Source organism: Cyprinus carpio, chromosome B10 (genome assembly GCF_018340385.1).
Source record: "Cyprinus carpio isolate SPL01 chromosome B10, ASM1834038v1, whole genome shotgun sequence".
NCBI lineage: Eukaryota > Metazoa > Chordata > Actinopteri > Cypriniformes > Cyprinidae > Cyprinus > Cyprinus carpio.
Window position 1 is genome coordinate 17,949,223 of NC_056606.1, and position 26,926 is coordinate 17,976,148.

At 38.4% G+C, this 26,926-nt stretch overlaps 1 protein-coding gene across 1 annotated transcript; it reads right to left on the bottom strand.

Annotated features, from left to right (window-relative positions):
• Nucleotides 1-315: 315 nt before the first annotated feature.
• nrip1b (nuclear receptor interacting protein 1b) lies at nt 316-26,375 on the bottom strand. Its single transcript, XM_042732999.1, is given in 3 exon segments — nt 316-1,581; nt 1,584-4,089; nt 26,182-26,375. Coding segments are annotated over 2 exon segments (3,171 nt in total). The 5' UTR covers nt 3,727-4,089; nt 26,182-26,375; the 3' UTR covers nt 316-553.
• Between the last annotated feature and the right edge of the window lie 551 nt (nt 26,376-26,926).

Consider the following 26,926-nt stretch of genomic DNA (forward strand, 5'->3'; position numbering starts at 1 on the left):
CTGTATAATTTTCTTTGCCTCGATAAAATGGAAAGGGTCCTGATTTGGCTGTAGATTAATATAGTGTGAAATTAGCAGTTACATTTCTGGATTCATCAATAATACATATAATAGGATGTTCTTCATAAATGTTTCAGTTGTGGAAAAAGGAAAAGCTTTTTGTGGTGGACATTTTACATAGTACGGGGAAAAAAAGTTAGCTCAGCATACATACAATACATACAAAAAAAAAAAAAAAAAATAAAAAAGTTATTTTTAAATAATTATATATGTAGAATCATATATGACATTTATGTAATAAATAAAGTTTGAATAAAATGGACAAGTTAAATAATTTAAAGCAGTGGCAAAAAGCCAATGTTTCAAACTTAATTACCATATCCCATGGTTAAATTTATTCAGTTTCTGTTTTTAAATGAAAAAGAACAAAAAACAAAACAAAAAAAACTGATATTATAGACAAATGACCATACACACAGTTCTTCAGCTTCTCTCAGTCTTTGACATTTCTTGTCTACCATTTTTCCATAGAGCCGTTTAGGTTCTCTTTTCTCTAGCTGTGAGTCTGTCTGTGGACTCGAGAGTTTATCCTGTGCTCATAGTCAATACGCGACTCCACTTTTGCACCCATGACACAGTGGGCCGGCTGCACCTGATCCCGGATCTCAGGTCTGAGCTGACCGTTCCCCCGCTGAAGCATGTAGTAAAGAATAGGATTAGACCTGGTTAAAGGGGGTGAGTCTGGACTGGATCTCTCCTCTCTGCTAAAAGTTTCTCCAGGAAATCCCTCAAGTTCATTTTTAACAGGTTTAGGACTGGCTTTAGGAGAGCCCTTAGCCCAAACTAGCGACCCCTCAGTGATATCAACAGGTGCAGGTGCTGTTTTGGGATTTGTACTGAGAGAATAGGGGTACCACGGCAAGTATGACGACTCCTGAGGGAAACAAGATTGGGTTAAGTTCCGGTTGGCTGCAGAGTTTGCCTGAGGGATGAAGGGACTTGGGGTCCCTCTGGGTTTGGATAGCTCTTTCAGACAGTTTTCTGACAGGAGGAGTTGCTTAAGAACATTGAAGCCTTGGCTTTCTCTGGAGAGAGGGGTTTTACTCCTAGGACTCCTTACTAACTCTTCTTCTTTTGGTTTTGCAAGCCTTCTACCATTAAATTCAGGTGTTCCAGACACCAGATTGTCACTAGTGGTATCTCGAGATGGTTGACAGAGTTCATTACTTAGGTGCTCTGCTAGCTCAATGCAGAGTTTTCTTTTTTTAGGAATGGGGCTCTGAAAATGCACTTGCTCCTCTTTTATGGAGTTCCTGAGGAGCCTGGTATGTGGGTTTGAATGGTAGGTAGCAGTCTGGTGTTTCAAAAGCTGGCTAAGAAGTCCAAATTTAGCAGCTGTTTCTGTAGGACATAGTTCAGATTTTGTGTCCTGTGCTTCAGCAATGGGTGAGTGTTGTGATGATCGTCTCTGATGGTATACCCCATCATCAGAGCTATTTGATGAAAGATTTTCCTCTACTGGCTCGGTTTTGATCTTAAGTTGTGGAGAAGGTCCGTTTGAGCTGTCACAGTTGACAGAGCCCCTCTGAGTTTCGCCAGTCCCCCTGAGGTCACTTCCAAGACTCTGTGCCCACTGGTTCTTTCCTTCTGGGAAGCTGTTCCCAGCAGAAGCTGCAGTACTGTGCGCTTCTCGAGAAGGTTTTCTATCTGTGTTGATGCAGAGGGTGAATGCTCACATTTGTGAGCTGGGAGAGCTGGAGGTGAACCTCCATCCAGCATGGAGGCTCTGTTCCGCTTGTGTGGAACGATAAGTTGATCCAAAAGTGCCTGAGGCTTGTCAAGCTCAAGTTCTGGGCTTTTCCTTCTGCTTGTTGGCTTGTGAGAGTGTAAAGGAGGGGGAGAAGGTGACAAGTTCTTTATACCACTCTGGGCCAGATTTTGTAGTAGTTTGCTGGCACTGAAAGGAGGCTCCAGTGTCTTTTCACTTGAGTGAACTTTAGACTTACACAGATCTAAGGGACTGGACTGGGCATGGGGTGAGGGGAAGGAGTATGAAGGGGAGATTGAGCTGAAGGTAGCTGTTTGAGGGTCCAGAGGACTCAGTGTTCTGCTGTCCTCAGGTGTGCCAATTCGTTTAAGTGGGCCTGCAGTCAAGCTGCTGATTATTGTGTCAGGCCGCAAACTAGGATTATCTGAACTTTTGTTTACCTTCTCGTTATTTTTGCGGTCCAGCAGTAACTGCATTAGAGTGACCTTATCATGGGATTTTACGTCTGGGATGGTATCCAGATCTGTGGCCTCACGGACCTTTGGCACAGAAGATTCCAGCTTCCATTTGTTTATGTGAGACTCTGTGAGCTTATCCACAGAGGGGGTTAAGGAAGAGCAGGCTTCTGATTTTTGGCTAGGCGCTCTGCTTTTCATGGAGAGGTCGATGGGGGAACAGCTGGAGAAGCTCTCAGCATCACTGCTGTCTTTGGTCAGGCTGTTATCTTGGTTGGAGTACTCGCTGTCAGACTGCAGGGAGGAGGCCCGGTTCGGGAGGATGCCATAGTCATCCTCCAGGTGTCCATTCCTGGTGAGCTGCTGCTGGGAGTTGTGATTGTTCAGAAGTAGAAGCAACAGGCTGCTGCAGTTTTGTGGCGGTCGACCATGTCTGTCAAAGGGTCGTCTCTCTTTGGGGGTTCTCGTGGAGGGTGAGGAAATGGAAGGGCTTTTTTTGCTGGAGTTTATCGCTGGTGGGGGGAGTGTTCCGTTTTGAATATTTAAGGAGCTTAGCATGTCTAGGGCAGTTGTTGGCTGCCCCATGCTGGGAGGCCTCTTATCCTGTGTTTGTTGAGTAGCCATTGCTGCTAGCCTCTCGCTGGCTGATCTACTGGTTAATTGTGCTTTTATGGCCTGCTCTCTGGAGTACTGCTGTAGATGAGCCTCGCTGGACAGCAATAAGGCCAGCTGACTGCAGGCGACACTGGGCTTGGGTGAAGGGGCTGGACTGGACCTAGTGCATACCATATTGGCAACAGCCTTGAGTCGCTCTGTACAGGACATGGATTCAGAGCTAGTGGGCTGGGCAGAACTTTGAGAAGAATGAGGAGAATCAGAGCTTCGGTTCTGGTTGCTCTGCCTACAGTAAGGCACAGTGTTATGGTTCTGTTGCTTGCTTTTCCTCATGAGGCTTTTTAGGCGGCCTGATGCTGTGCCGTAACTCTGGTAGGTTTCCTTATCAGCAGGATCACTTTCTCTGCTGTCTCTATCGAGCAGTTTGTGGCTTTGAGAAATGTGCTGTGACAATGCGACACTCTGCAGCCGAGAGCTGAAGGACTGCAGCAGAGAAGCCAGCAAGGTGCTCTCCCCCTGCCCAGAGCCATCCAGGCCTCCTTTGTAGTGCTCCTTTCTCTGTCCGTTCACTTCCACTACAGCGCCTGTTCGTTTCTGGGTGTCATCTTCACTCCATGCTCCTGAGCGAAGCAGCCTGGCTTTTTTAAGGTGCTGTGAGGCTGCACTAGGTGGGCTACCCTTGTCTGGCGAGGGGGAGCCATGGTTAGGTAGCTGGAACACCCTAGTCACCCTGTTGGCATTCTCTTCATTGTTTTGGACAGGTTCAGATCTCTGTGTAGCAGTGGCAGCAGGTCCAGTGGTGACCGGATGCATCAGCACACCTTCCAGATATGTTAAAGCAGCAGAATCCTGGTGAGTTTCAGGGCCAGACTCCACCCCATGAGTCATGTTCAACAGTAGGATGCCCTGATGTGATGTTTTACACCTAATGAAAATGTCTTAAGATCTGTGCCATAAATGAAAAGAGCAGAGAACTCCAGCAGTGCTTTGGATTTTGTTCCTTTTCAGTCAAAGGGCTTTACATACAAGACCAGTGGGCATTTGTAATGTCAAGCATGAAAACCCAGCTGGCATCACTGTGCATTCTATGAGTAAATCCACACTGCTTTAAAATATGTTGTAAGCACAGTCAGAGGAATGAGGAGGTTTCTCTGTCATAATGACATAATGTTTGGGAGATCCTCTGGGAAGAACCAAAGGCTCAGTGTTGCCTGTTTGCTCTTCTGATCTCAGACGTGGCCACACGGGAACCTACAGTACAAGAAAAAAAAACAAACACTACATGAGTGACTGGCATCAACATCCCAGCATCATCAAAATAACCACTGTAACTTTCTTTGAAGTCTCTGTCAAAACCAATTATAACAGAATAACTAATTAATTAAAAAAAAAAAAACTTCAGAGTGAACATAAAACTTGTGTTTGACAAACTCTTTATAGGGTTTCTTTGAAGTATTTTTAATAAAAATTTTCTGACACCAAGCTGAGATTCTTCTTAAAGACCTCTTAATTTTTGCTGTCATTTGTCAAGAAGGTCTTTAAGCATCTTAAAGTTTCTTAAATCATGGACAGGGTTAACAGGTCATAGATTAAGGACATCCAAAAAAAAGTTGTGCTTTTTTTTTTTTTTTAAACATCCAAAAAAAAAATGTGCTTAAACTTTGTTAGTATGATGGACAACTTCTTGCCTTCTATGCTTAAGCATCTTTTAATGACCACAAAAATGTCATTCACAAAATGTTTCTCTTTCACAGTGTGCAAATACCAAGTCATATTATGAAAGTAAAACATACAATAAGAAAATAAATTCAGTACAATGAGACTACATCATAAATAAAATAGATATGACAGTCTCCCTGGCATAACAGGATTAAAGAAGTGAATACCCATTCAAAAAAGGTTGTCAGCAGCCCCTCACGCTCAGGCCAGTAGTTGCTCGGCAGGGCTGGCAGGTGTAGAGGGGCACACATGGCACACCTGTCAGACCGCTCCTCCACAGAGCCATGGCATCAGATAACATGACAGCACCGCTGGCTGCTTACTCGACGGGTCTGAACTCTGTCAGAACTGCTTTCATAAACACTCCTGACTTCGCAATGTCAGGGCCACCACCATAAAGGTTAATTAATACAGGATTCCAGCTCCCCTAAAGCAGTGCTCAGCTGCCAGAGAGCATCTTTACCCTCCATGTCCTGCCCCTTCAGCAACAGGGGAAACATGTTACAGTGGTTTGATGAGGAGTTAAGCTCGACCTTGAGTTGGGGATGCGGTTACAGCAATTCGACAGCACGCTCACGCCTGGAATATCCTGAATGTGCCGTAGTAACTTAAGATCCTCAAGATGACGTGACAGGAAAATCCTGCGAGAATCAGCACAAGGTCACACGCATTTAAATTTGATGCAAACTGCATTAAGTTGCAAAGGTCGGGTGCAACAGGTTACGACTGCAAGGACAGCAAATAGGAAAACTAATTCATTAACTAATTCAGTCTCAGTTACATGATCAGCCTGGGCCACTGACCTGAATTTAAAAACAAAGAGGACAACCTGCTAGAACAGGGCCATCTGACGTCTCACGCTAATCTTAATGTGGCAGATTAAGATTAATTTCCCGCCAAAGGAGGTGCTGCTACCCTACAAGCCCAAACTTGGGATGGACAGAGAAAGAAGATTAACAGAAAGGCTGAAAAAGTGGACCATAAGAACAATGAAGTAAACACATCATTCAAGACAAATCAATACTGGGCTACAATCAGATCAGGCTAGATATAATTTAGTTAAAGATAACATAATGGGATAATTTAGGACGATGGTTGTTTAGATATTTTAAATTCTGGCATCATTTACTCACACTGATGTCACTTTAAACCTATATGACTTTCTTTCTTCTGAGTTTCAATCCTGAAATTGGGGTCCAAAACAACATTTTGTTTTTGGTTTCTATCTTGTAATTTTTGTCCATAAATACATTTGTATTTTTGACTTTGAGAGGAAGCAGGCATACAAGGGACAGGAAATACAGGTCTAAGGTGCGATCTCACAGCATACCCTCCATTCGCCTTTCCCACACTTGACCTTTTGCACAAGAAATACAAAATAAGTGATAATCCATTATCTCTGACATTGTCAAACATTCACACCCAACAGCACTTTAAGTGATTTCACTAGCCAGTGGTGAAGGGAACAGCGGCAGACAGGAAGCTTTATCATGGCAGGGCGTCTTTCTTTGCTCACCCAGACACCATGAGCAGGAAGGTCAAACCATCATCAGTGGCTGAAAGGCAATTTCCCTTGAGGAGCTGGACAAAAAAAATGGCCTTAACTGCGAACGCTGGACTTCTTGACGCAAATGTCAGGGATTTGATATGAAAAGCCAATCCGGCGAGGCTCACATGTGGGGTATGAAATTAAATGGAATTCAACCAGTCCCACAAAGTACCCTAACAAAAAAAGGTTAATGAATTATCCCCATTATAAGGAACCATAATCCATTTGCACCATTTAAAATGCATGATTAAAAATAGGGTGAGCCGCAAGAACTGTGCTGCGAGTCAAGGTCAAGTACGCCTGAGTCTCTGTGCAAGCAACAGCTGGAGTCCATGCAAAGCGCTCAGTGTTAATAAAAAGTGACAACCCAGTCCTTGCTGTGCATATCGCTAATATCTGACACCAGACTGGCAGACGCTTCCCTGGCGTTAAAGGTAAGCCAAGGTTAAAGAAATTTTAAAGGAAAGGGAGCCGTGTGAATCGCTTTCCATCATGTTATCGTAAGCAGCTGGTGTTCAGCCAGGCTACAGGCGCTCACTCAGATACGCAGGACAGAGTTTGTAAATCCAATATGGCTCAAGAAAATTAAATAAGAGGAGCGACGTGCCACCTAAACAAACACGACTGTAATGTCCACACTAGTGAACTCTTGCTTTTTTTGGAGTAAAGCACAGAGCAAATAAACAGCTGCTGCGATGCCATGGAGCTCTGCAAACTGAGTCTGCTATAAATCTAAAACCAAGTCAATCAGAACAAACAAACTTACTAAGAAACAAAACAAAAATGCCCTTTGACAGTGAAGTTATTTAAAAGTAAACGCTACAAACTAAACTTGCTGTTTCCTTATATATGTTTTTATCATATAAAAAAAAAGAAAAACGAGAAAAAAAGAAAAACAGAAGTAGAAGACTAGGGCTGCACAATAAATCGCATGCATTTATCATGCGCATCTCATCAGTAAAGTCGGTTCTGTGATTAGTACTAATCATAGAACCGGCTTTACTGACGAGATGCGCATGATAAACGCATGCGCTTTATTGTGCAGACCTATAGAAGACACACACAAGAAATGGCATATTGGATTAATATAATCAAAAAATAAAATTAAAGTCTAAAATTTATGCTGAATTACTTTGTGCCAATAATTTCATAAAAGAAATAATCGCATAAGATCAATATTGTCTTCAGCTCATTATAATTTTGCTGCTTGGCTCATAAGAAACTTTCCAGAACTTTCATATTTATAAACTTAAGTGTACAGCTAGAAATTACATTCAAAACGGAGATTGTATATTAATAATGTATTAATTAAAAGTGCACTTAACCAATGAAAAGTCAAAGCACCTGGGTTCCTCCTCTTGGCACATCATTTCAACTGGCAAAAATGCTGGTAGAACATGCCAACGAAATGCCACCCGAGTACGATTAAAGCATCTCATTCACTCTCCTCTCTTATCGTGGGCTGAAGAGTGTATGCACTCTCCTGCAACTCACAGAAAACACTTTGACTCCTACTTTTATAATTGGGGATTTTGTGCTTAATCACTACTGATGCTGTTAGAAATCGATCTTACCCTGCTCCTCGCTGCTCCTATTACTACTACTACTACACGACAGATCCTGCTACACCTCTAAGCTTTGAATTGATTTGGGCATTCCTACAAGTTGTTGAATTGGAATTTGAATTCCTTTTCCTTCCTACTTTTTCTCCAAATGAGAAAACATTTATTTTTTTTTGCTGTTGAAAATTTATTTTTTTCAATTTTTTATTTTTTTTTTTTTTTTTATTTTAATTTTAAATTTTAAATTTCTATTTTAGTTTTAATTTTAAGTTCTGTTTTAGTTTAAGTTTTGATTTCTAGGTTAAAGTCAAGTTGGAATACCGTTTTGAATGTGCAACTCTTGTTCATTCAGGTTCATTCCTCAGCACTTCACAAGTGTTTAGCACAGATATGAATTCCCATGTTACTGCTGTCTTCCTTCAAAAGGTCACCTAGACGGATGATTCAATTTAAAGCACACACAAATGCACAAACGATGCATTCCCCTCCAAGAAAACACTGCTAGAAATCTCCACTTCATGAAAGTCCTCAGGACTATAGCAGCAATCTTCACACTTTCTAGAACTACGTAAGACAACAGTGTCCCGAATATAAGCTTCATTTTTAATGATGGCTAATGAGAGCAGCCCTCCGTTACGGAGGCGACGGGAGTGCAGACAGAGCGGTCGTCTTCACTGCAGATCTCAGGAGGCTCAGACAGGTGAAGTGTGGTAATCAATTTGCTCTACCGGCAGGACTCCTCCGCAGAATGCTAATGAATCTCTCTCTCTCTACAGACTCACACATACAAAATAATCCCAGTCACGCTCTCAAAAATTATCTCGATCTCACACATTCACTCAAACAAACATTTAAAAAAACTCTTTCATTTGATGGATGGGATGATAAATTATTTGGTTAAGGCTGTGCGTGAGCGTCAGAGTACAGATTATATGGTCGTTCCACTCAACACTTCAAAACAGCTACAGGGGAAACGAGGTGAAAGTCAAACCTGGAGTACAACAACCCCAGCTGCATGGCCCCATTTGAACACAAACACATGAACGTGGACAAGTTGTAAAGTTTGGAGTTAGGAATATGAAAAAAAGAATGCACCTGCAGCCATCACACACAGGTACAGATGCATCCGAGGTAAACAAAAAGAAACACATGAACAGTCACCCAAGGGGAAAGATATGTCAGAGGAGAAAACCAATTTATCATAATTTAGGGATGGAGATTAATTTTAAAACCCCACCTCCCAGACTCACTCTCTACCTGCACACAAAAATATAAATAACAAGTTAAAAAATGATTTGTCATCAACACAAATTCAAATCCAGCTCATAGAATTTCCCTAATCTGATTCCTGCCATCATGCCCTGTCCTCTTTCCACAATTAAAACAATACAAGTGAAAAAAAATAAAAGAAAAATACACATGCTGGTATATATAAAGGCTCTTTGGAATACAATTATTATGTAATCCTGATGGACACAGATTATATTTTTTAATGTACACTACCATTCAAAAGTACTATTTTTATTAGAATTTTTTTTTTTACAAGTACTATTTTAATACTTTTATTCAGCAAGGACACATAAAATTATTATTTTGAACTTCCAAATAATCTAGGACAAACTGTATTCCACAAAATATATTATTTAAACATTAAGCAGCACAACTCTTTTCAACATCAATAAAAATAATAAGAAATATTTCCATGCAAATCAGCATATTAGAATGATTTCTGAAGGATCTTGTGACACTTAAGACTGTTGAAAATTCAGCTTTGCCATTACAGGAATAAATTACAGTTTAAAATATATTTGAACAGAAAACAGTTCTTCAAATTTGTAATAATATTTCATACTGTATTTTTGATCATATAAATGCAGTGTTAGTGAGCTTAAGACACTTCTTTCAAAAACAATAATCTATTTTTTATTTTTATTTTATACAACTATTTTTATATAATTTTATAGTTTTTTTGTATTAATCTGCTTTTACACTATTTATTTATCTTTATTTGCCTTTAATTTAATGGTCAATGGAAAATCATCAGGAAACAACAGGAAGACGTGGGTGGGATCAGAAAATGACCCGAGATTCAAACATTTCAAACTACTATCCAACATGTTAAAGCATCCACTAATTGCTAAGCTACGTCTCTTTTATTGATTATTGATTAAAAAAAAATGACTGGCAGAAGAAGAAACAAGACGTGAAATGTTGACTTGATGTGTTGAGCGGAATTCAAAATCACATCACCACATAAGCTCAATGTGTGAGAGTATGTAACTAACAGCTAGGCCACGGCTAGCCACTGTGCTGTTAGTCCCCTCTGCTTTGTGGTCAACAGGGCAGCAGGACAGTAAACCCAACAGCACATTTTACATCAGCAGGAATAATTCACTTTTTACACATCCAGTATCATTAATCGCCTCTAACAAGAGGACACAACCTTACCTTGGCAGTTTCACACATAGCTGGAGAGTAGACAGAGACGCTGCACAGGAACACACAGGAAGATGCAATCCTCTACGAACTTATGTGTGAAGACAGCCAGGAGCTATATAACTAGAGTGAAAACCTCAAAACGAATTAAGAGAAAAAACAGGCTGTCGCAGCGTTGCTGATGTCTGTGCCCTTGACACACTGACACTGTCATGTGACACTCTGTCATCCACCACCTGGCAGAACCCCACCCTCTCACTTCCTCCTCCTGGTATCCCAACGGCATTGAACTACATCACACTGCCCCCCCTTCTCCAAAGGAAGGTAGAGAGGGTCACCATGTCCTCATCTGTAATCCTCTGCCATTCTTCAGCAGCCCGGCTGGAGGAGGCGGCACCTACCACAAGGGAAGAATGCCCAATTAGGCAGCTGTCACGCAAGGCAGAGGCTCCAAACTCATCCCTGTCGAACTGGAGAGCAGCTGTGGGTGCCAATTACGGCGAAACTTTAACCGCTTTGGTTCAAGGAAAAGGCAAGTGCCTGTGCAACACATGATGTTCGATGATTCCAGGTTTCTAGCATGCGGGCACTGGAACCTGATTACCGGCATTCCCTGGTCATCCAGCACCAGACACTGAGACACCAACATCTACTCCAAAAATACCCAACATGGTGAACAGAGTTGATCCAGTCATATATCAATATTTTATATATGCCAAATTGTTCAAAATGACCTGTTTATTTCCAGGTTAAAAAAAATCCCAGATTTTAAATCAACACTTATTAATATTTACTTATTTATTTGCTCATTCACATAATTTCTTCAAATAAGCAGATGAGTAAAAACTAAATGAGTAAAAACTCTGAAATTAGGCTAAATGGTACTGATCCAGCTAAATATTGATATTTAGCATAATTTATTTTCACAATTTAATTGGCAAAATAACTTTAAATATTTTTTTTAAATAATAAAAATGACAAATTGCTTTATTTTATTTTGTTTATTTATTTATTTTTTTGTGAAATGATCTGTTTATTTCCAGGTTTAAATTTTCCAGATTCTCAAGCAATCCTTATATCAATACTTGTTTATTTTCATATTCATATAATTTCCTCAATTAAGGAAGAAGCAGATCATCTAATTAAGGAATAACTTTACATTTCTTAGTGTGGCCAAAGCCATACCGGAAAAATAGTGACATGAAACATGCAATTGAACCTCAGTTTCGCTTCCACACATGCTGTTTCAATCCCAATTATGATCCTGTTAAGCACTGTGATGTATTGAATCATGACTTTTGTATCATAATATATATATATATATATATATATATATATATATATCAGGTACTTTGTGGTACCTAACACTAATGTGAAAGACTGAAGGGCCAAATCCTCTTTTCACTTCCTCTTTTCTGCCAAGAACATCCGTAGTGTAACATTTCCATGTTTAAATCAGATCTTCACAGGCCTGGGGCCTCCATATCTCCCTACTGTTAATTAAATGATGAGGAAGCGTAGGCGAGCCGAGAGGAGAGGGACAAAGCTGCTGGGTCTCCTGCCACAGCAAGACTCATTAATATTAAAGATTTATGCTCTTCCCCTGCCATCGCTACAGACCTTCCTGTGCTGTGCGTGTCTGTTTGGGTATGTGTGTTTTTAGGACAATGCATTGCAATGCAAACTAGACGATCACTTTGGTCTCAGCGGTGTGTCATGGAGCATGGAAATTGTTGACAAATTTATTGTGATTGTATAATTTATCATCTCAAAACACTTCTGTTTTGAGTAAGACGGAAACTAATCTGCAACTGTGAAATGAAATGAGCAGGACCCCAGCCGGCGGAAGATTTACGACAGAGAGAATCCGGAACCATGACAGTGGTTATTTGTCATTTAGTCTCCATGGTTTCTCCGTTTAATCGAAAAGTCGCAAAACTGTGATAACGGACGCCTGAGGGACAGATTAGATTAGCACAGATACCTCAAGCACACGACCGCTGCTTTTTGATAGACTCTTTTTCGAAGTCAACATCAGGTCAACCGGCTTCACTCTAAAATTAAGAGATTAGTGCTAAGAAAAACTGTACTCTGACTTACTCAAAACATATGACTTTCTTTCTTCTGTGGAACATCAAAGGAGAAATTGGAAATGATATACTGATCAAAAAATATGGCAAATGACAAAAAAGCATCATATATGTAGCTCATACATCTGCACAATTTTTGTACGCGTGCTCTGAAAACACAGCTGGTTTATGTAATGAACAGTCCAAAATTTAAGCTGGTATTCATTGACAAGCTATCTACCCATCAAGTAGGCTGTTAACCTCTGTGACTAGATTATTGAGCCAATTAGTTGAACTTGAGAATCCAAACAGACCCGTTTGTAATAGATTCATTTATAGCAGTTCTGAGAATTAGATCAAATGATTCATTGAAAAATACAGCTCAAAGAATGATTCATTCGTGAATCAAAAAATGCTACTTCTATTATGAACGATTATGAACATGCCAATGAAAGACCAGAGAAGATGTTTCTTTTATGAAATATTGTTAAAATGATGATTAAATAAAGAGAATGTCAAAATTTTCAACTTGTGTTTTGTTTTTTTCAACTTGTATTTTATTGTGTACACTGAGTGGCCTTGATAAATACAAATTTCTGTTCTCCAGAACAATGGTTGAATGAACCACTTAAATAGTTATTGAGCCTGGGATGACCTTTGAAAATTACAATTAGAGGGATTTACCCCCATGCAATTATTTAATGTTTGTGCATGTTGCATATTCAAGCTTGGCCCACGGCCTCTAGTTTTTTTTTCACTGCCCCATTACATTCAAAAGTTGGGCACCCTCCGTTTTAAATGCTCAATATTTCTGATCTCCAGAAGTATGTGGTATGTGTAATGTATATATATGAACCATATATATATATACATATAATATAAATTAATACACACAACGTCATGAAAACAATAAATTAATTCACGAATCCTCTGCTCGACTTCAACACTATGTTCAAGTTATTTTGACTAAATATTTTATATTTTATTAGAAGTATTTTTATAAAGAAATATGAGCAAATTATAATTATGGAAAAAAAGCAAAGTTTTAAATTGCTCTTTTAAATTTTGTATGATCGTTTTAGTAAGATCTGCTTCCAGACTGCTGTGTTACGTAAAATGGGAATTTTACACTAAGCTTATGTGTGACCGCAGGGCACTAGGGCAGTGAGACTGCAGACTTAACAGAGGTTTAACCGTTAATCGCCGCAGATAAAAATGGATGCAGGAGTTAAAAGTGCAGGAGAGGAAGCAGTTAGCATGCCCGTTTGAATGGCTAAGTTACATTAATACCTCTCCCACTCCATTTCAGCCCCATTTTAAAAACCGCACACACTTTTACTGGATGCACCGGAATATGTGGCACTACAGATTCGTTTCAAAGCGTCTGAGGATAATCAAAGACAGCCCTTGACTGGCGCCTCAACGCAGCCACAATATCCGTGGTCACAGGAAGACATTGAGGGGTTAACCAGGGTGGGGTGGGGGTAAATTAAGGATTTTACAGTGCCCCCGATTCCCCCTGCTCCCCCCTTTTCCTGTTGTGGCTGAGAGTCACAGGGTGAGCGCATGTGACCTTGAGATGCATCGCTGGCACAGTCAGGGCTGCCTTGCCTGCAGGCGCCCTTGAACTGGATCTGCAAGACAAAAACCTTCACACTGCCAGATAGACATCTCAAATACCCAGCCCCCTCACCCCAAACGTCTCTCTCTCTCTTTTCAATCTGCGTGCCTGTTATCTCCTCCCCAGCGGAGGGAGTCTTATCTGAATGCTGGATCTTTAACCTTAACACTGAACTCAGACAGAGGCGGAATTTCAAAATGTCTCACTGGTGTATTTTTAACCTTCATCCACAGATTGTTTGTCTCTGTTTCAGGGGATTAGATGACTCTCCATGGCATCTGAGACACTAGCCAGGCCGAGTTGGAATACAAGGTTTTTTATTTTTTTTTTTTTTTTGCAGAAGAACTACATGATGTTCCCAGCAGCCCCCCAACAAACTCTGAGATGACATCCATCTCAGCGAATAGCAGGACGAGCTGGTTTTGTTTTTTTATCATCTTGTGTTCTGCATGAATGTCTTTGTAAGAAAAAAATATGTCCTAGTATGTTGTTATCCCCAAAAGGCTTCTTACAGGAAGATTCTGGAATCATTAAAGGTAAAACTCATTTGACAGCATTTTTGGTGTAACGCTGGTTACAACAAAATAATTTCGACTCGTCCCTTGTTTTATTTGAAGAAAAGCGAGGTTACAGTGAGGCATTTATCATGGAAGTGCATGGAGCCTAGCGTCTGGAGAATTGAAAACCAGACTTATAATGTTATTAAAGCACTTATATCAATTCTTCTATTAAGATTATGCATTATTTGAGTGGTGAAGTTGTTCTTATCACTTTTATGGTCATTTTAGGAAAAATTTTCTCATGGCAACAGTTATAAAATTTAATATAACGAACATAAATGCATATTAACATATACAGTATATTGCCCATGTATTTTGGCTATATTATTATAACAGTGATTATTTTAATCTTTATACATTGACACTTTTCACTTTCGTTGTAAGTGTATCACTATAACCTAAATTTTTGCCTCTTTTATTTAAGAAAAGGATTACATTGTTATTCTTAAATAAAGCTATTAAAAATGTTTCTTTTAACCAAAATAAAATATAAATATTAGATGAAAACTTACATGAAAAATAGAAATATTGAAACTGAAATAAAATAACTGAAATAAAATAAGCTAACTGTTAAGCACTATTATTATTAAAACTGAAATAAAAATACATTAAAAAAAAACACTCTAATAATGTTTTATTTATGACTCAAAAAAATTTTTTTACAGTATAATTATCTCAATTATTAACAAGAACACACCATCATTAACATTAACATCATTGTTTTCATACTTTAATAATACTGAATATATTTTACTACTAAAACTGAAATAAAAATACATTTTTATATATATATATATATATATATATATATATATATATATACATATACACAGACACACACACACACACATATACATACACACAATAAAACTGAACCAAGAATATTCCTTTAAATAGCTAAACCAGTCCTCAATTAACATGCATGTTTTGCTGGTGAACATCATGGCTTTCTGGTCCACCACCTACACCTGCACCAAACTAGCATGCTGCTATTTCACTCCTCGTCTCCCCAGCACTTTAAGTCACTATTATAAAAGTGCAAAAAACAATTAAAAAGTAACCGTTTTGGACAAATATGCATCTCCAGTACCTTTCTAAAGAATAGAAATGACACAAAAAAGTAAGTTACACACTGCATGTGTTACAGGAGAGCATGAAGCACCTTTTATTATCATGCAAATGCAGTGTCCTTGGTTGCACAAGGTTCATCACTTTAAACAAATATTTGGACTGTCCTCTGTACATTGACAACGAGGTGGGGGAAGAGGGGAGAAATGTCATGTTTAAACACTAACCATGCCTCGCAGCTAACAGGAACACAACGCACGCACATGCATCCCGCCCGCCCAGGAACATGCATATCGTGTCCTTTGCGGGAGACTTTGCAGTGCCATGCAGACTGACCTTTCCTGACTGTAACGTTATCGCATGTCATATGTGATCCTGCTGGAAACCATCTGCCATGGACTCCTCTGGCAGCACGCAGGAGTCTGAGACGTCACCACTCTCCTCACCTTCGCTGGAATTCATCAGATTACCGCGGGAAAACCCACCTGGCCCTGTTTGGGACACGATCCCTGTGCAACACGATATGCACAATTAGACCAAAGGTCATTCATGCCAGTGCATCAGTCCGTGGGTTATTAGATCACACTCAAACTAGGGAAGTAAGCAGGGAAGCAGTAAGTCATAAAAGATGTTACAATGATTATGCCATGGTTTAACAGTGCTGTAGACATGACGAGAAGTGGACCAACATGATAAAACACACTATAGGGGTATATCAAAAATGTGTATATCAAAATATATGTCTTTATGTCTTTAAGACAATTTACAAACTAATGGTAAAATGTTCACAAATGGTATGAATTCTGAGTTATAATTTTTTTTGAAAACACTAATGAAACAACTTTGATTATAACAAATATCAATAAATAAACACTTTATTAAAATACTACTTTAAGTACTTGTTCTATACAGCATTGTTTTTTTTTTATATATAAAAGTAATGGAGCTCATTAGCAACTAATTAGGTTCATTTATACATAGTTCAACTGATTAATATTAATATAATGATTCATGATTATAATATAGTGATTAACAAACAGATAATATCTTGAAAAAAGATAAAATGTTATATTAAAAGGTATTTTGGTCCCATTACAAGGACAATTCTACCACTTATAATAGTAAAAAAAAACTGTTTGGAACATTTAGTTTGAACACTTGCTAGTAAATTCCACAAATAATTACAGAGATGTCAAGTAACTTTTTTTTTAATTAGAAAGACTGGAAAAAAAGTATTTTCTTGAAAAAACGTACTCTAATAATGTTTTATTTATGACTCAATTTTTTTTTTTACAGTATTATTATCTCAATTATTAACAAGAACACACCATCATTAACATTAACATCATTGCTTTAATACTTTAATAATACTGAATATATTTGTTTTATGTGGTACAAATTCTTATAGCTGCCAGGAAGCAATATGCATGTAAAGCAAAAGTGACACGAGTATTATCATGAACTGAAATTGGTTCAGTCATTTTAATTATATATACTGAGCAGCTAATAAGATCTGTCTTCAGCTATATATCAGATACTTGTGATGAAATTATGTTTAATCAAAGAATTTCAGTTCAGTCAATTCAGCATTATAACTGCACCCGACTTTGGAAGCCAAGATAATAACCTGTGATAAAACAGATAATTAGTTTACATTCAAAGTTAATATTGAGGTTGTTAAGTTTGCCACGTTTTACAGTTGCACCCCACCAGTGCAACTTCCAGCGCAGGCCGACCTGCTTTCCATTACTCACAGCATTCATGATAAGATCCGTGGCGCGTGAACACAACTCAAAATCTCAAATACTCAAATGCTGGGTCGGGTCAAAGTCTCCCTGTGCCTGTTAGATGCAAATAGCTCGCCTAAATCAAATATTGAACTGTGCAATATAAACGGTCATTATTCAAAAAGAACGCTTTTTGGTGTCCAAAGTCCTGTCTCCTGCTCCGTGTCTTTCTCTCAGTAGGCTAACCGATCCGTTGACCTTTTATGTTCTACAAAAACAACAATCAGTCATAAAAGGCCACACCCACTGGGATCTGTGTCCAAGAGCGTAATGATGATGCAGTGATTCTCCCATGACTCCTGGCTTTCACCAGTGTGGCGATACTGATGTCATCTTAATTACCCTGAACCATGGAGAAAAAAAAAACCTTGACTCAAGCTGTGCGCGTCACCTCGTAAATTCAGCGACTTTGAGGAAACGCTTAAGGAGACCAGTGAGAGAATCAGTTCATGATCTCAGATCTGTCTCAAAGAAAGTGTACATGAATCTAGACTGAAGCTTTCTTTTCAGATCTGAAAGGTTTCAAAGTCCACACACTATAAAACCGCTACAAAATAATATATCAGGATCATATCAGTTATCAGCCAATATTTGAGTTTTTAAGAGAGTTGTAGAAAAAATATATAATTAAAAAAACATTTTTTTTTAACATTTTTAATAAATAAATGTACGTTATTAATAATAAAATAAATATTTAATATTTACTATGACAAATAATAAAACAAATAAATATATTATACATAAAAATAATTGAAAATATATAGTATTCGGACAATATTTGAGTTAAGAGATTTGTAAACAAAAAATATTTGAATAAAAATAAGTATACACAAATAAAATTATAAAGCTCTATAAAGAGATATACTCCTTTAGAGGAGTGATGGCTGTATTTAGCGGCAATGTACAGTATGCGTAGCCATAGTTTCTGAACTGTAACTGAGACTATATTGTATTTTGTTTTTGTGGAGGTGATGGGTGTGGGTGTGATGGGAGAGATAGGACCTCCATGGACAGGTTTGGGTGTATAATATGTGCTTCATTTGCAGCTTTCACTACTGTTCGACAAGCCGTTCACAAGACACAGCCCCTGCCGTTGACCCACTTCTGTGTGTCTGGCTGCGTCTGGCGACAGCCCCTGCACCCCATCTGACTGACTGCAGCACCGCAACCCTCGGCCTCCCTGAACTGTGAGAAAAATAGGTCACCATGGCCCACTTTTCTTTCTTTTTTTCCTCTCAAAGAGAGTGTATGAAGACTGCTGCAGAGTCTTATCAGGCAACTCAGAAAACACTAAAACAGGAGAGAGAGAGAAAGTCTACAGTAGGTTCATTAACCCCAGTATCCAGAGAACACATGCTCCTCGCATCAGTGACGTACAAGGGTCTTATCAGATGACAGGAACACTCACAACACATGCCTTCATTAAACATGGTGTGTGAATCACACACGTCACGTACACAATTTATGATTCAGGACATTTAGAAAATGACCTCATCAGTGAAAACAAGACAGCAACATTCCAACAACTCAAAAGCTGAAGGACCCAAGTTTAGCTAGGTACCAGCTAAGGCATTTTAACAAAGACCAAAAATCAGGTTTCAAATTTCACTATATCACAAATATGTATTACAAATAAATAAGTATTAAAATACATAAAATAATAAAATTACAAAAACCTTTTATTTTTTTTTTTTTTTTTTTTAATACTTAGCCATATCTCACCGGAGGAACTATGAGTTGTGTTGTGCTGACAGTGAAGTGAAAGTCTTGTCTCATTACCGAAAGGGTGAGAATATGTTTTCAAACAACACAAACACATACATATAAATATATATTGATCGGGCTCACAATGACAACAACTCAAGCTCGAATTTGTTTGTCTCTGACAAAAACAAATGATTTTGCCAGTTTTAAACTCAAACACTCTGGACACATCTCAGCAAATGCGGTAATCATATTTAATACATGCAAAATTGCTGAAAATTGCTCAAAATGTTCATCCCCATTAAAAATTATCTGCCCTTTCTGATAATCTTAAATTTGCCAAAAAAAAAAAAAAAAAAAAAAAAAAAAATCACCTATTGGCCTGCCTGATATTTTGATATATCACTACAAACAACCACCTAAAAAGACAAATGCTGCCCATAAGAATGACTCTAGAATGCGAATAAACACTTTATAATGGGTAAGCAATGAATGAGCTAAAATGAAAACCTACGAAATGACATTACATCAACACATATTCACGTAAACAAATCTAAAGGGCAACAACAAGCAGCCTAGTCAAACTGATCATTGACCTTTATTAAACCTGTTTAAGTGTATTTAGGGCAAGCCATACCTTAATATAACCAACAAGGGCAGCCTTGGACACAGAGACAGGTGGCTTAAAGAAAAGATCTGCTCTATTTGAGCTGTCTGGCCTTTGTGAAGGAATCAGCCATGTAAACGTACTTACACAAGCAGAGCGGAAGCACATGTAAACATCGACCACAGGTCAGCGGCCACAGGTGAACCAGTTTCTACATGGCCCTCATCCAGTCTCAGGACAGACACACAAGCGTCCAGCATTAGCTCACTCTGATTATAAATTCTGGATTCTGGTTTAGGTTCAATGTAGAATGAATGAGTTTTGTTTTTGTTTTGTGAGGGTGAAAAATACCAACTCGCACCACAGCGACTTTGTGAAAAAGGCAAACTTTGCAGATCCCAGTGAGCTGGGAGTACATGAACCTTATACCAGCTACACCAGCAAAAATGCTGATACAGTTGGGAAGTTCAGTATATTTCTGGGAATCTTTCAGGCCATTTCAATAAATCTGCAAAAAAAGAAAAAGAAAAAAAAAAGAAAAAAAAAGGAAACAAACAAAAACACAATTTTATTTGTTTATGATATACTGCTAAAATATTTATTAGAAAACAGACTGTTAGATTTTAAAATATTGTAATATTTATTATAATATTGATGCATTTCTTTAATTTTGATGTATAAAATAAATATATAATAAATACAACAAATAAGTGATTAATTAGTTAAAATGATTATTTCTTATCATAAACTTATTGACTAATTAACAAATGTATTATTATTATTATTGATAATAATATTGTAATAATAATTATTATTATTATTGTTATTATTAATACTACTACTACTACTACTACTACTAATAATAATAAAGTGCCTTACTAAAATTCTAAGTGCTAATTAAAAAAAAAAACTCACAGTTACACCAATTTAGAGCCAAATAGCATACATAAATATCAACATTGAATATTTCTAACATCCATATTTGGCTTATGTAGCAAGTTGCAAAAACAGCTGAATTGTATTTAATATTTCTTTCCACCAGACCAGACTGACACCAGGAAAAGTCTTTGTCCACCACAATTTGTTTTTTCTGTGTTATGCTAAATCAATCACTGAATCAATATTCATCATGCACAGTGGCGAAGCTGTTAATTAATAATATGAATGAACAACCCCTCACCCACACCTCAAGTCAAGTGTGACACATAAGCCCTTCAAATGGTGTCACATGACCGAATCCTGTTTTAGAGAGTTACTTAAAAGCTTTCAGGTCAAATCAGTCAGGTCAAGGTCAGAGTGCTGCGCTAATGCCAGGAAAGCAGGCACTGCCTCCATAAGCCCCAAGCGCTCTGCTAGGACATAAGGACGTCTGTCCAAGGGCATCTCCCAAACTACTGAAAGAGATGCGCTCAAACTCAGCTAATCAACGGCCCGCAGCTGATTGGGATGCACAGAGTGTGAACATGAATGCACGGGAATTGCAATTCACATGGAAAAGGTTTAGTTTAGTTTAACACAAAAATCCAACACTTTCCATTTGTGTCTACTACTTGTGGCAGAAGTGCATACAAACAGCGGTCCATAAAAATATATCCCAGCATGCCTTGCTGTGTAAAGCATTAGAGTGCTTTGAGAGTAGGGGCATGGGGTGTGAATCTTTCAACGCTTTCACTGCTGGCTGTGCATGAGGGATGGATAACTACACCCCACATCTAGTGGCTGCTGAGGTGTCCCTTGTTGCCTGGCAACAGCTCAGCTCATTTTAACCCCTTAAGTAAGTCTTAAGTGATTCAGCAGTCTGAGGCCAGTGACGGGTGGGCTGCTCCGAAAGTGACAGGACTTTATTACTTTCTGGGGTTTTAGCGTGCAGCTCTGTGCTAAAAAAAAAAAAAAACAAGGCAGTGTAAATCTGCTCCACTGTGTTTGACTCCTGACCTCTGCATGAAATGAGTCTTAGCAGAAACAGTCCGCATGACAAAGGCCCCATGACATCCACAGAAGCAAAAAGCTATTAGAGCAGAGCTGCGATAAATACAAAGACCCGGTTTACATCTGGTATTAACATCCATCTCACGTGATCCCATCACAAGTGGTCGCCGCTTATACCGGTCACTACTCGTGATCAGATTTTGTTGAGGAAAGTCAGCATGTGATTTAAAGGGACAGATATCGAAGAATGAAATGATATGACTTAATTTCAAACAAAATCAGGTTGAAACTAAGTTCGTTTTGAGTTTGTTACGGCAGTTCGAAACAGCTGACCAAAGAAAACTTTCTTGGGGAGCTTATTTTGGCTCCTAAACGCCTTTGAGCTTCCACTGGTCCGTGGCAAATATGCAATCAGTGGGTGGGTTCGGAAAACCCAACTTCTTTCATTTGACATTTCTCATTCCACGGAGGGCAGACAGGAGAACAACATCTAGAACAGCAACAACACCAAGTTACCATCAATATGATCACTGGAGTGTCGAATAGCTGAGCTGTATCCGCACCTGTACAATCGCTCGCGGAGAGACTTTTGAATTAAAAAGATTCTGAGAATTAAAATCTTAACAGAAATTGCAACGAAGCACAAGTTATGCAAAGCGACATGGAGAAACATCCAATGCAAGCTTTCCAAAGCCATGAAAAGAATGAAGCATATTGCTGCTGCTGTCATTTTTTCTGTAAGTGAATTTAAAAAGGTATGCAATAAATGAAATGCCAAAAGAACAAACAATAATTAACCTTTGTTTTTATCAAAATTAAATCATGACACCACATAAAATATAAAAAGGTGCAATCATTTACCCAGTTTGATAAAATAAATTAACAATATTTTTTTCACATCATGCTAAAGTTTTCAGACTAAAAAAAAAAAAAAAAAAAGACTATGAGCCATTTGCACTTCCCATAAAGGACTGATTATGGTAATGGTATGGTTCTTTTGTATTGCAAACATGACACTTGACTCTGAACTGCTGCTAATCATTATTCTTTTGTCTATTATATATTTTGACAATTTGGTACCCATCTCACACCTAGATACATTTCATCATTGTATCGTTGCTGTGTTTAGGGCATACGTGCGAGCAGCACGACACATAATAATCTACAGCCCGCCTCCGGCAGCGCAGGGGTGTTGGAATGTTTGAATACAGTATACTGCTGCTCAGCCTTTTCAAACCTCTGTTTGCCCTCAAACGAAGAACGAAAACAAACTTCGTTTAAAGTATATCGGGGCATTTACTTTCTTCTGTAGAACACAAAAGAAGGCATTTGTGACTGGTAACTGTTTATGCACATACAATGAAAGTCAATGGGAACCAAAGTGAAAAAGCGACACTGAACTCAATTTACTTTAATTATTTGGAAAAAAAAAAATATATTATTTGTCCCCACAGCTGGAAAAAAAAATGCATACAGTGTGAATCACAAAAATAAAATATAATAATAAATGAATGAATAATAAATAAATTAATGTTCTTTTGCATTATTTAACTACCATACTATACTAACACATACATACATACATATACATATATATATATACATATACATACATATACATACACATATATACACATATATACATACACACACATACACACATACACACACACACACACACATACATACATGCATACATACACACATATATAAATAAAAGCGTAAACAGTTCCAATATTTACCTGAGAATCATGGTACAAAACAACAACATCGCTAAAAACCCTTAAGACCTTAACTGACGCCTCTGAATCCCTCGCTTACAAAACAAAATATATTAAAATGGGTCAACCTCAAGCAGCAGTCTTCATAAACCACACATCCATCTTTCATTTATAAATTCTGAAAACTCCTCTTTAGTTAATTGCTTGGGCCTGTGCGATCTGAAAGCTTTTAGATGAGAGAAATAATGAAGCCTGGTTCATTCCTGTCGCTTGCTCTGTGAATGTCGTACTGATGCGCTGATTGCAGATCATTTTGAGAGTGTTCATCTTTTCAGCATTACTGCAGGGTTTGTGTCCTTCTCAGGGCTTTGAAGGTTTCTGAAAGGACAGGCCACTAATTCGGTGTGAAGGACAGCTTGGCACGCTGCAGCCTTGGACTGCGAAATCTGCATGTATTCATCTCTCGGCTCAGAGAGACAAACGACTAAGCCTTACAACTCTAGAATCACTGGCGTTTCACTTAGCGCAGCATATAGCCTGCTTAAAATAAGACACCATTAGTAACGTCCCCCAGGAGCAGTAAAATCTTCCTGAACCCAATTGCCAGGATTCCTTGACCTCCAGGTCCATCTAGCCTCAGGACATAGTGGCCGATACAGAAATACAGCTGGCAGTTAGAGGTTAGCTCGGGTAATTATATTAAATTAACTTGCGTGTTATACAAGTTGTTGATATCATGTTTCTTAGGTTCAACATTTGTCCGTTGTAGGGGAGTTTACAGATGACCTACATGCTTTTCATGCACTGTTCTTTGCAAAATGTTCATGCTTAGCTGCTAAATGGTAACAAGCCCAAATTAACATTTAGTTACAGCCAGATTTAGAAATTTTTACCACATTTAGGGTAAAATGTGTTAAAGAGTGTAGTATACTGTATAAACTTCGTTTACTGGCCCATAATCTAACTATGCCAAAATATGCATAAGGGGACATGACGTGTACAGACTGAATTGTCCAAAAATGCATTGGCTGGTCAGTTGGTAGATGTGTTGAGGTCATTGCTGTCGTTCGAATGTGTGGTGGTGATGCTCAATTTATCAGAGTTGCATCTCCCAGCGACCCTTCACCGCAAATTCAGCAAACTATAAATCGTTTACAGTAAATCAATCAGCAAAAAATCAATCCATCGCTATAAATGAAAGCCCTGCCTCTGTCTCAAGGCTGAGGGGAGAAGAATCTGTGCCTTGAATTTCATACCGTCTCAGCATTTCAATTCTCTGAGCCAGACAACCTTGTATTTCATTTCGTTTGATGATTTAAATTTTTTGTGTAAGACAGCACTGCTTCCTGTTGATCTCCAGGCCACCTATTATCACTGATATACCCTGTATAAAACAAGATTCATTGCACAAGGAACAAACACGCAACCACTGTGTCCCTGAGCTGTCAACTGACCTGTTAATGAGTGTAAAGCGCCCGTGGCTTCTATGGATTTATGACCAAAACACCATGCAAGTTTATGTTGCACTAGCTAAAACCATGTGCTTCAGTATTCCTGTGAAAAATGCCCCTTCCTGATAAATACTTTGATAAAAGTAAAACAACATAAAAAGATCTAAGCCGGAAGACTAAACTGAATGTTGAAGTTGAGGTTTAGGATACTATTTTAAGATGATGATGACCCAACATGGTTTTAACCACACTGTGTTCATTGTATTGACATCCCCTCTGAGAAATTAGGTCGCAATGTGTTCATTTTAATTTCTCTTGCAGTGATAACAATTTCAAGTCAGTATCAATCTTTAAGAAGTCAGATAACAGGTCACATAGTGCTGTCAGCCTGACTCTTTCCCATCTCTCTAGCAGTGATAACAATTTCAAGTCAGTTTGCAACATGAATTATTTTGCACCTGTACTGTAGATCTAACAGACAAATGTCTGATTCTTAAAATAAATGTCTGATGACGAGACTAATGAATATGCATATTTTCTCTTGATGGAGATATGAGAGTGAAAGAAAACTAATGGATCAAGTAATAGGCTACTAAAATGAAATCCACAATAGATTTCTCAATCCACTCTGTCCTGACTCTTCTTCTTAAAAACATGTGCATGTTTTTTGTATTTGCTATGACAAAGACTTTTAATTTTCTGTTATTTTTCTTTTCCTTTACCAAAGAAAGCCACCTGAACCAATACTGAACACAAACTATGATCTCTAACCACCTTTAAACTTAAACCCTTGACCTCCCAATTTTATTGACTGAACCCACAGGAAACCTAGATACAGAAAACTAGGCTATAAACAATGTAAAGTCCAAAATGTGTGTCAGGTAAGATCTTGAAGGGTTTAACCTAGCGTATTAATGAATTTTATGACTATTAATGGCTCTTAACTATAAAATACCTTTCTGGAGAGCACTAATACTAACCAAGACAGAATATATATATATATATATATATATATATATATATATATATATATATATATATATATATATATATATATATATATATAGCCTATATCAGTACAGGGAAAAGTACAGATCACAAGAGTAAACCAAATTTAATGCTTCTTACACTGCATTACATATTATTAAATTATAAAATATAATAAATGATATGGCTTGGAAACATAGAGATATAAATAACCAGTTCTCGTGTATGAATAATAAACCAGCAGATAAATGAAAGGGTAACATCGCACTGACTGTAACAGAGGAGAAAAATGGTGGATAATTGTGAGGGGAGAGAATTTTGATTTTCACAGAGTGCGTTCTTGCGTCTTTGGTCTCGCTGTTACATTTTTAAGACGCGGTGTCAAGTTAAAAACAGTTCAACTTCTAACCACGGCGTCCTGTTTATGAACCTAAGAACACGTCCGGTGTCTCACATTCCGTTTTTCCTTCAGCACCTCCTAGGAACACAATAAACATAGATGCAAACACCACAGTCATATGCAGCGGAGTCTATCCAGCTGCTGGGCGGGCATCGAGTGGTCTCGACACGTACCTGATTCCGCTTACCGAGCTTGAGCGTTTCCTGCGCGCAGACGTGCGCCGCGCCAAATGGAAGTAGAGTCCAAAAACTCGTCGGGCTCCAGCACCGACTGTCGGGTCTGAGTCTGAACTGTATATTCTCGGAATCCCCGAGAACTCCGCAATGTTCACACTCCTCCTCCTGCTTCTCCTTCCCTCTCTCTCTCTCTCTCTTGCCCTCCCTGACTGAGCGAGCGAGTGAGCGAGCGCTGTTTAAAGCTACAGGAGACGCTTTGTGTGTACGTGCGTGCGCGCGCACAGCGAGACGTGCGTCACCTCACCTCTCACCTTTAAGAATCTGGAGTAATCTGTGGGAAACAAAGATTTTATGGCTTCAGATATATTGCATTTTATAAGCAAAAATTTATAAATATTTGTATTGCAACTCATTTGACAGAATAAAACAAACAAAACACTAAAGCCATATCACAGGACCAATAGTGTAATTGCAGGTAATCTAACCGTTCTAATATTCAGTCTAACTGCATGTATAATAAGAAACTAATATATTGTTGTCCACTGAGGTTAAATGTTTCTTTTTTTCCAATGAAAATTGGACAAAACTTTTTTTTTTAAAAGCATTGTTATAGCATTTCAGCATGAATCCGCTTTTTCCAAATGTGATTCATATACAAGTTCCTGGATCCCGGAAACACACCGGATCAGCAATTTCAGTACTATCTCACCAAGTTGACCTTTGAACTTAGAGGACCTTTCAT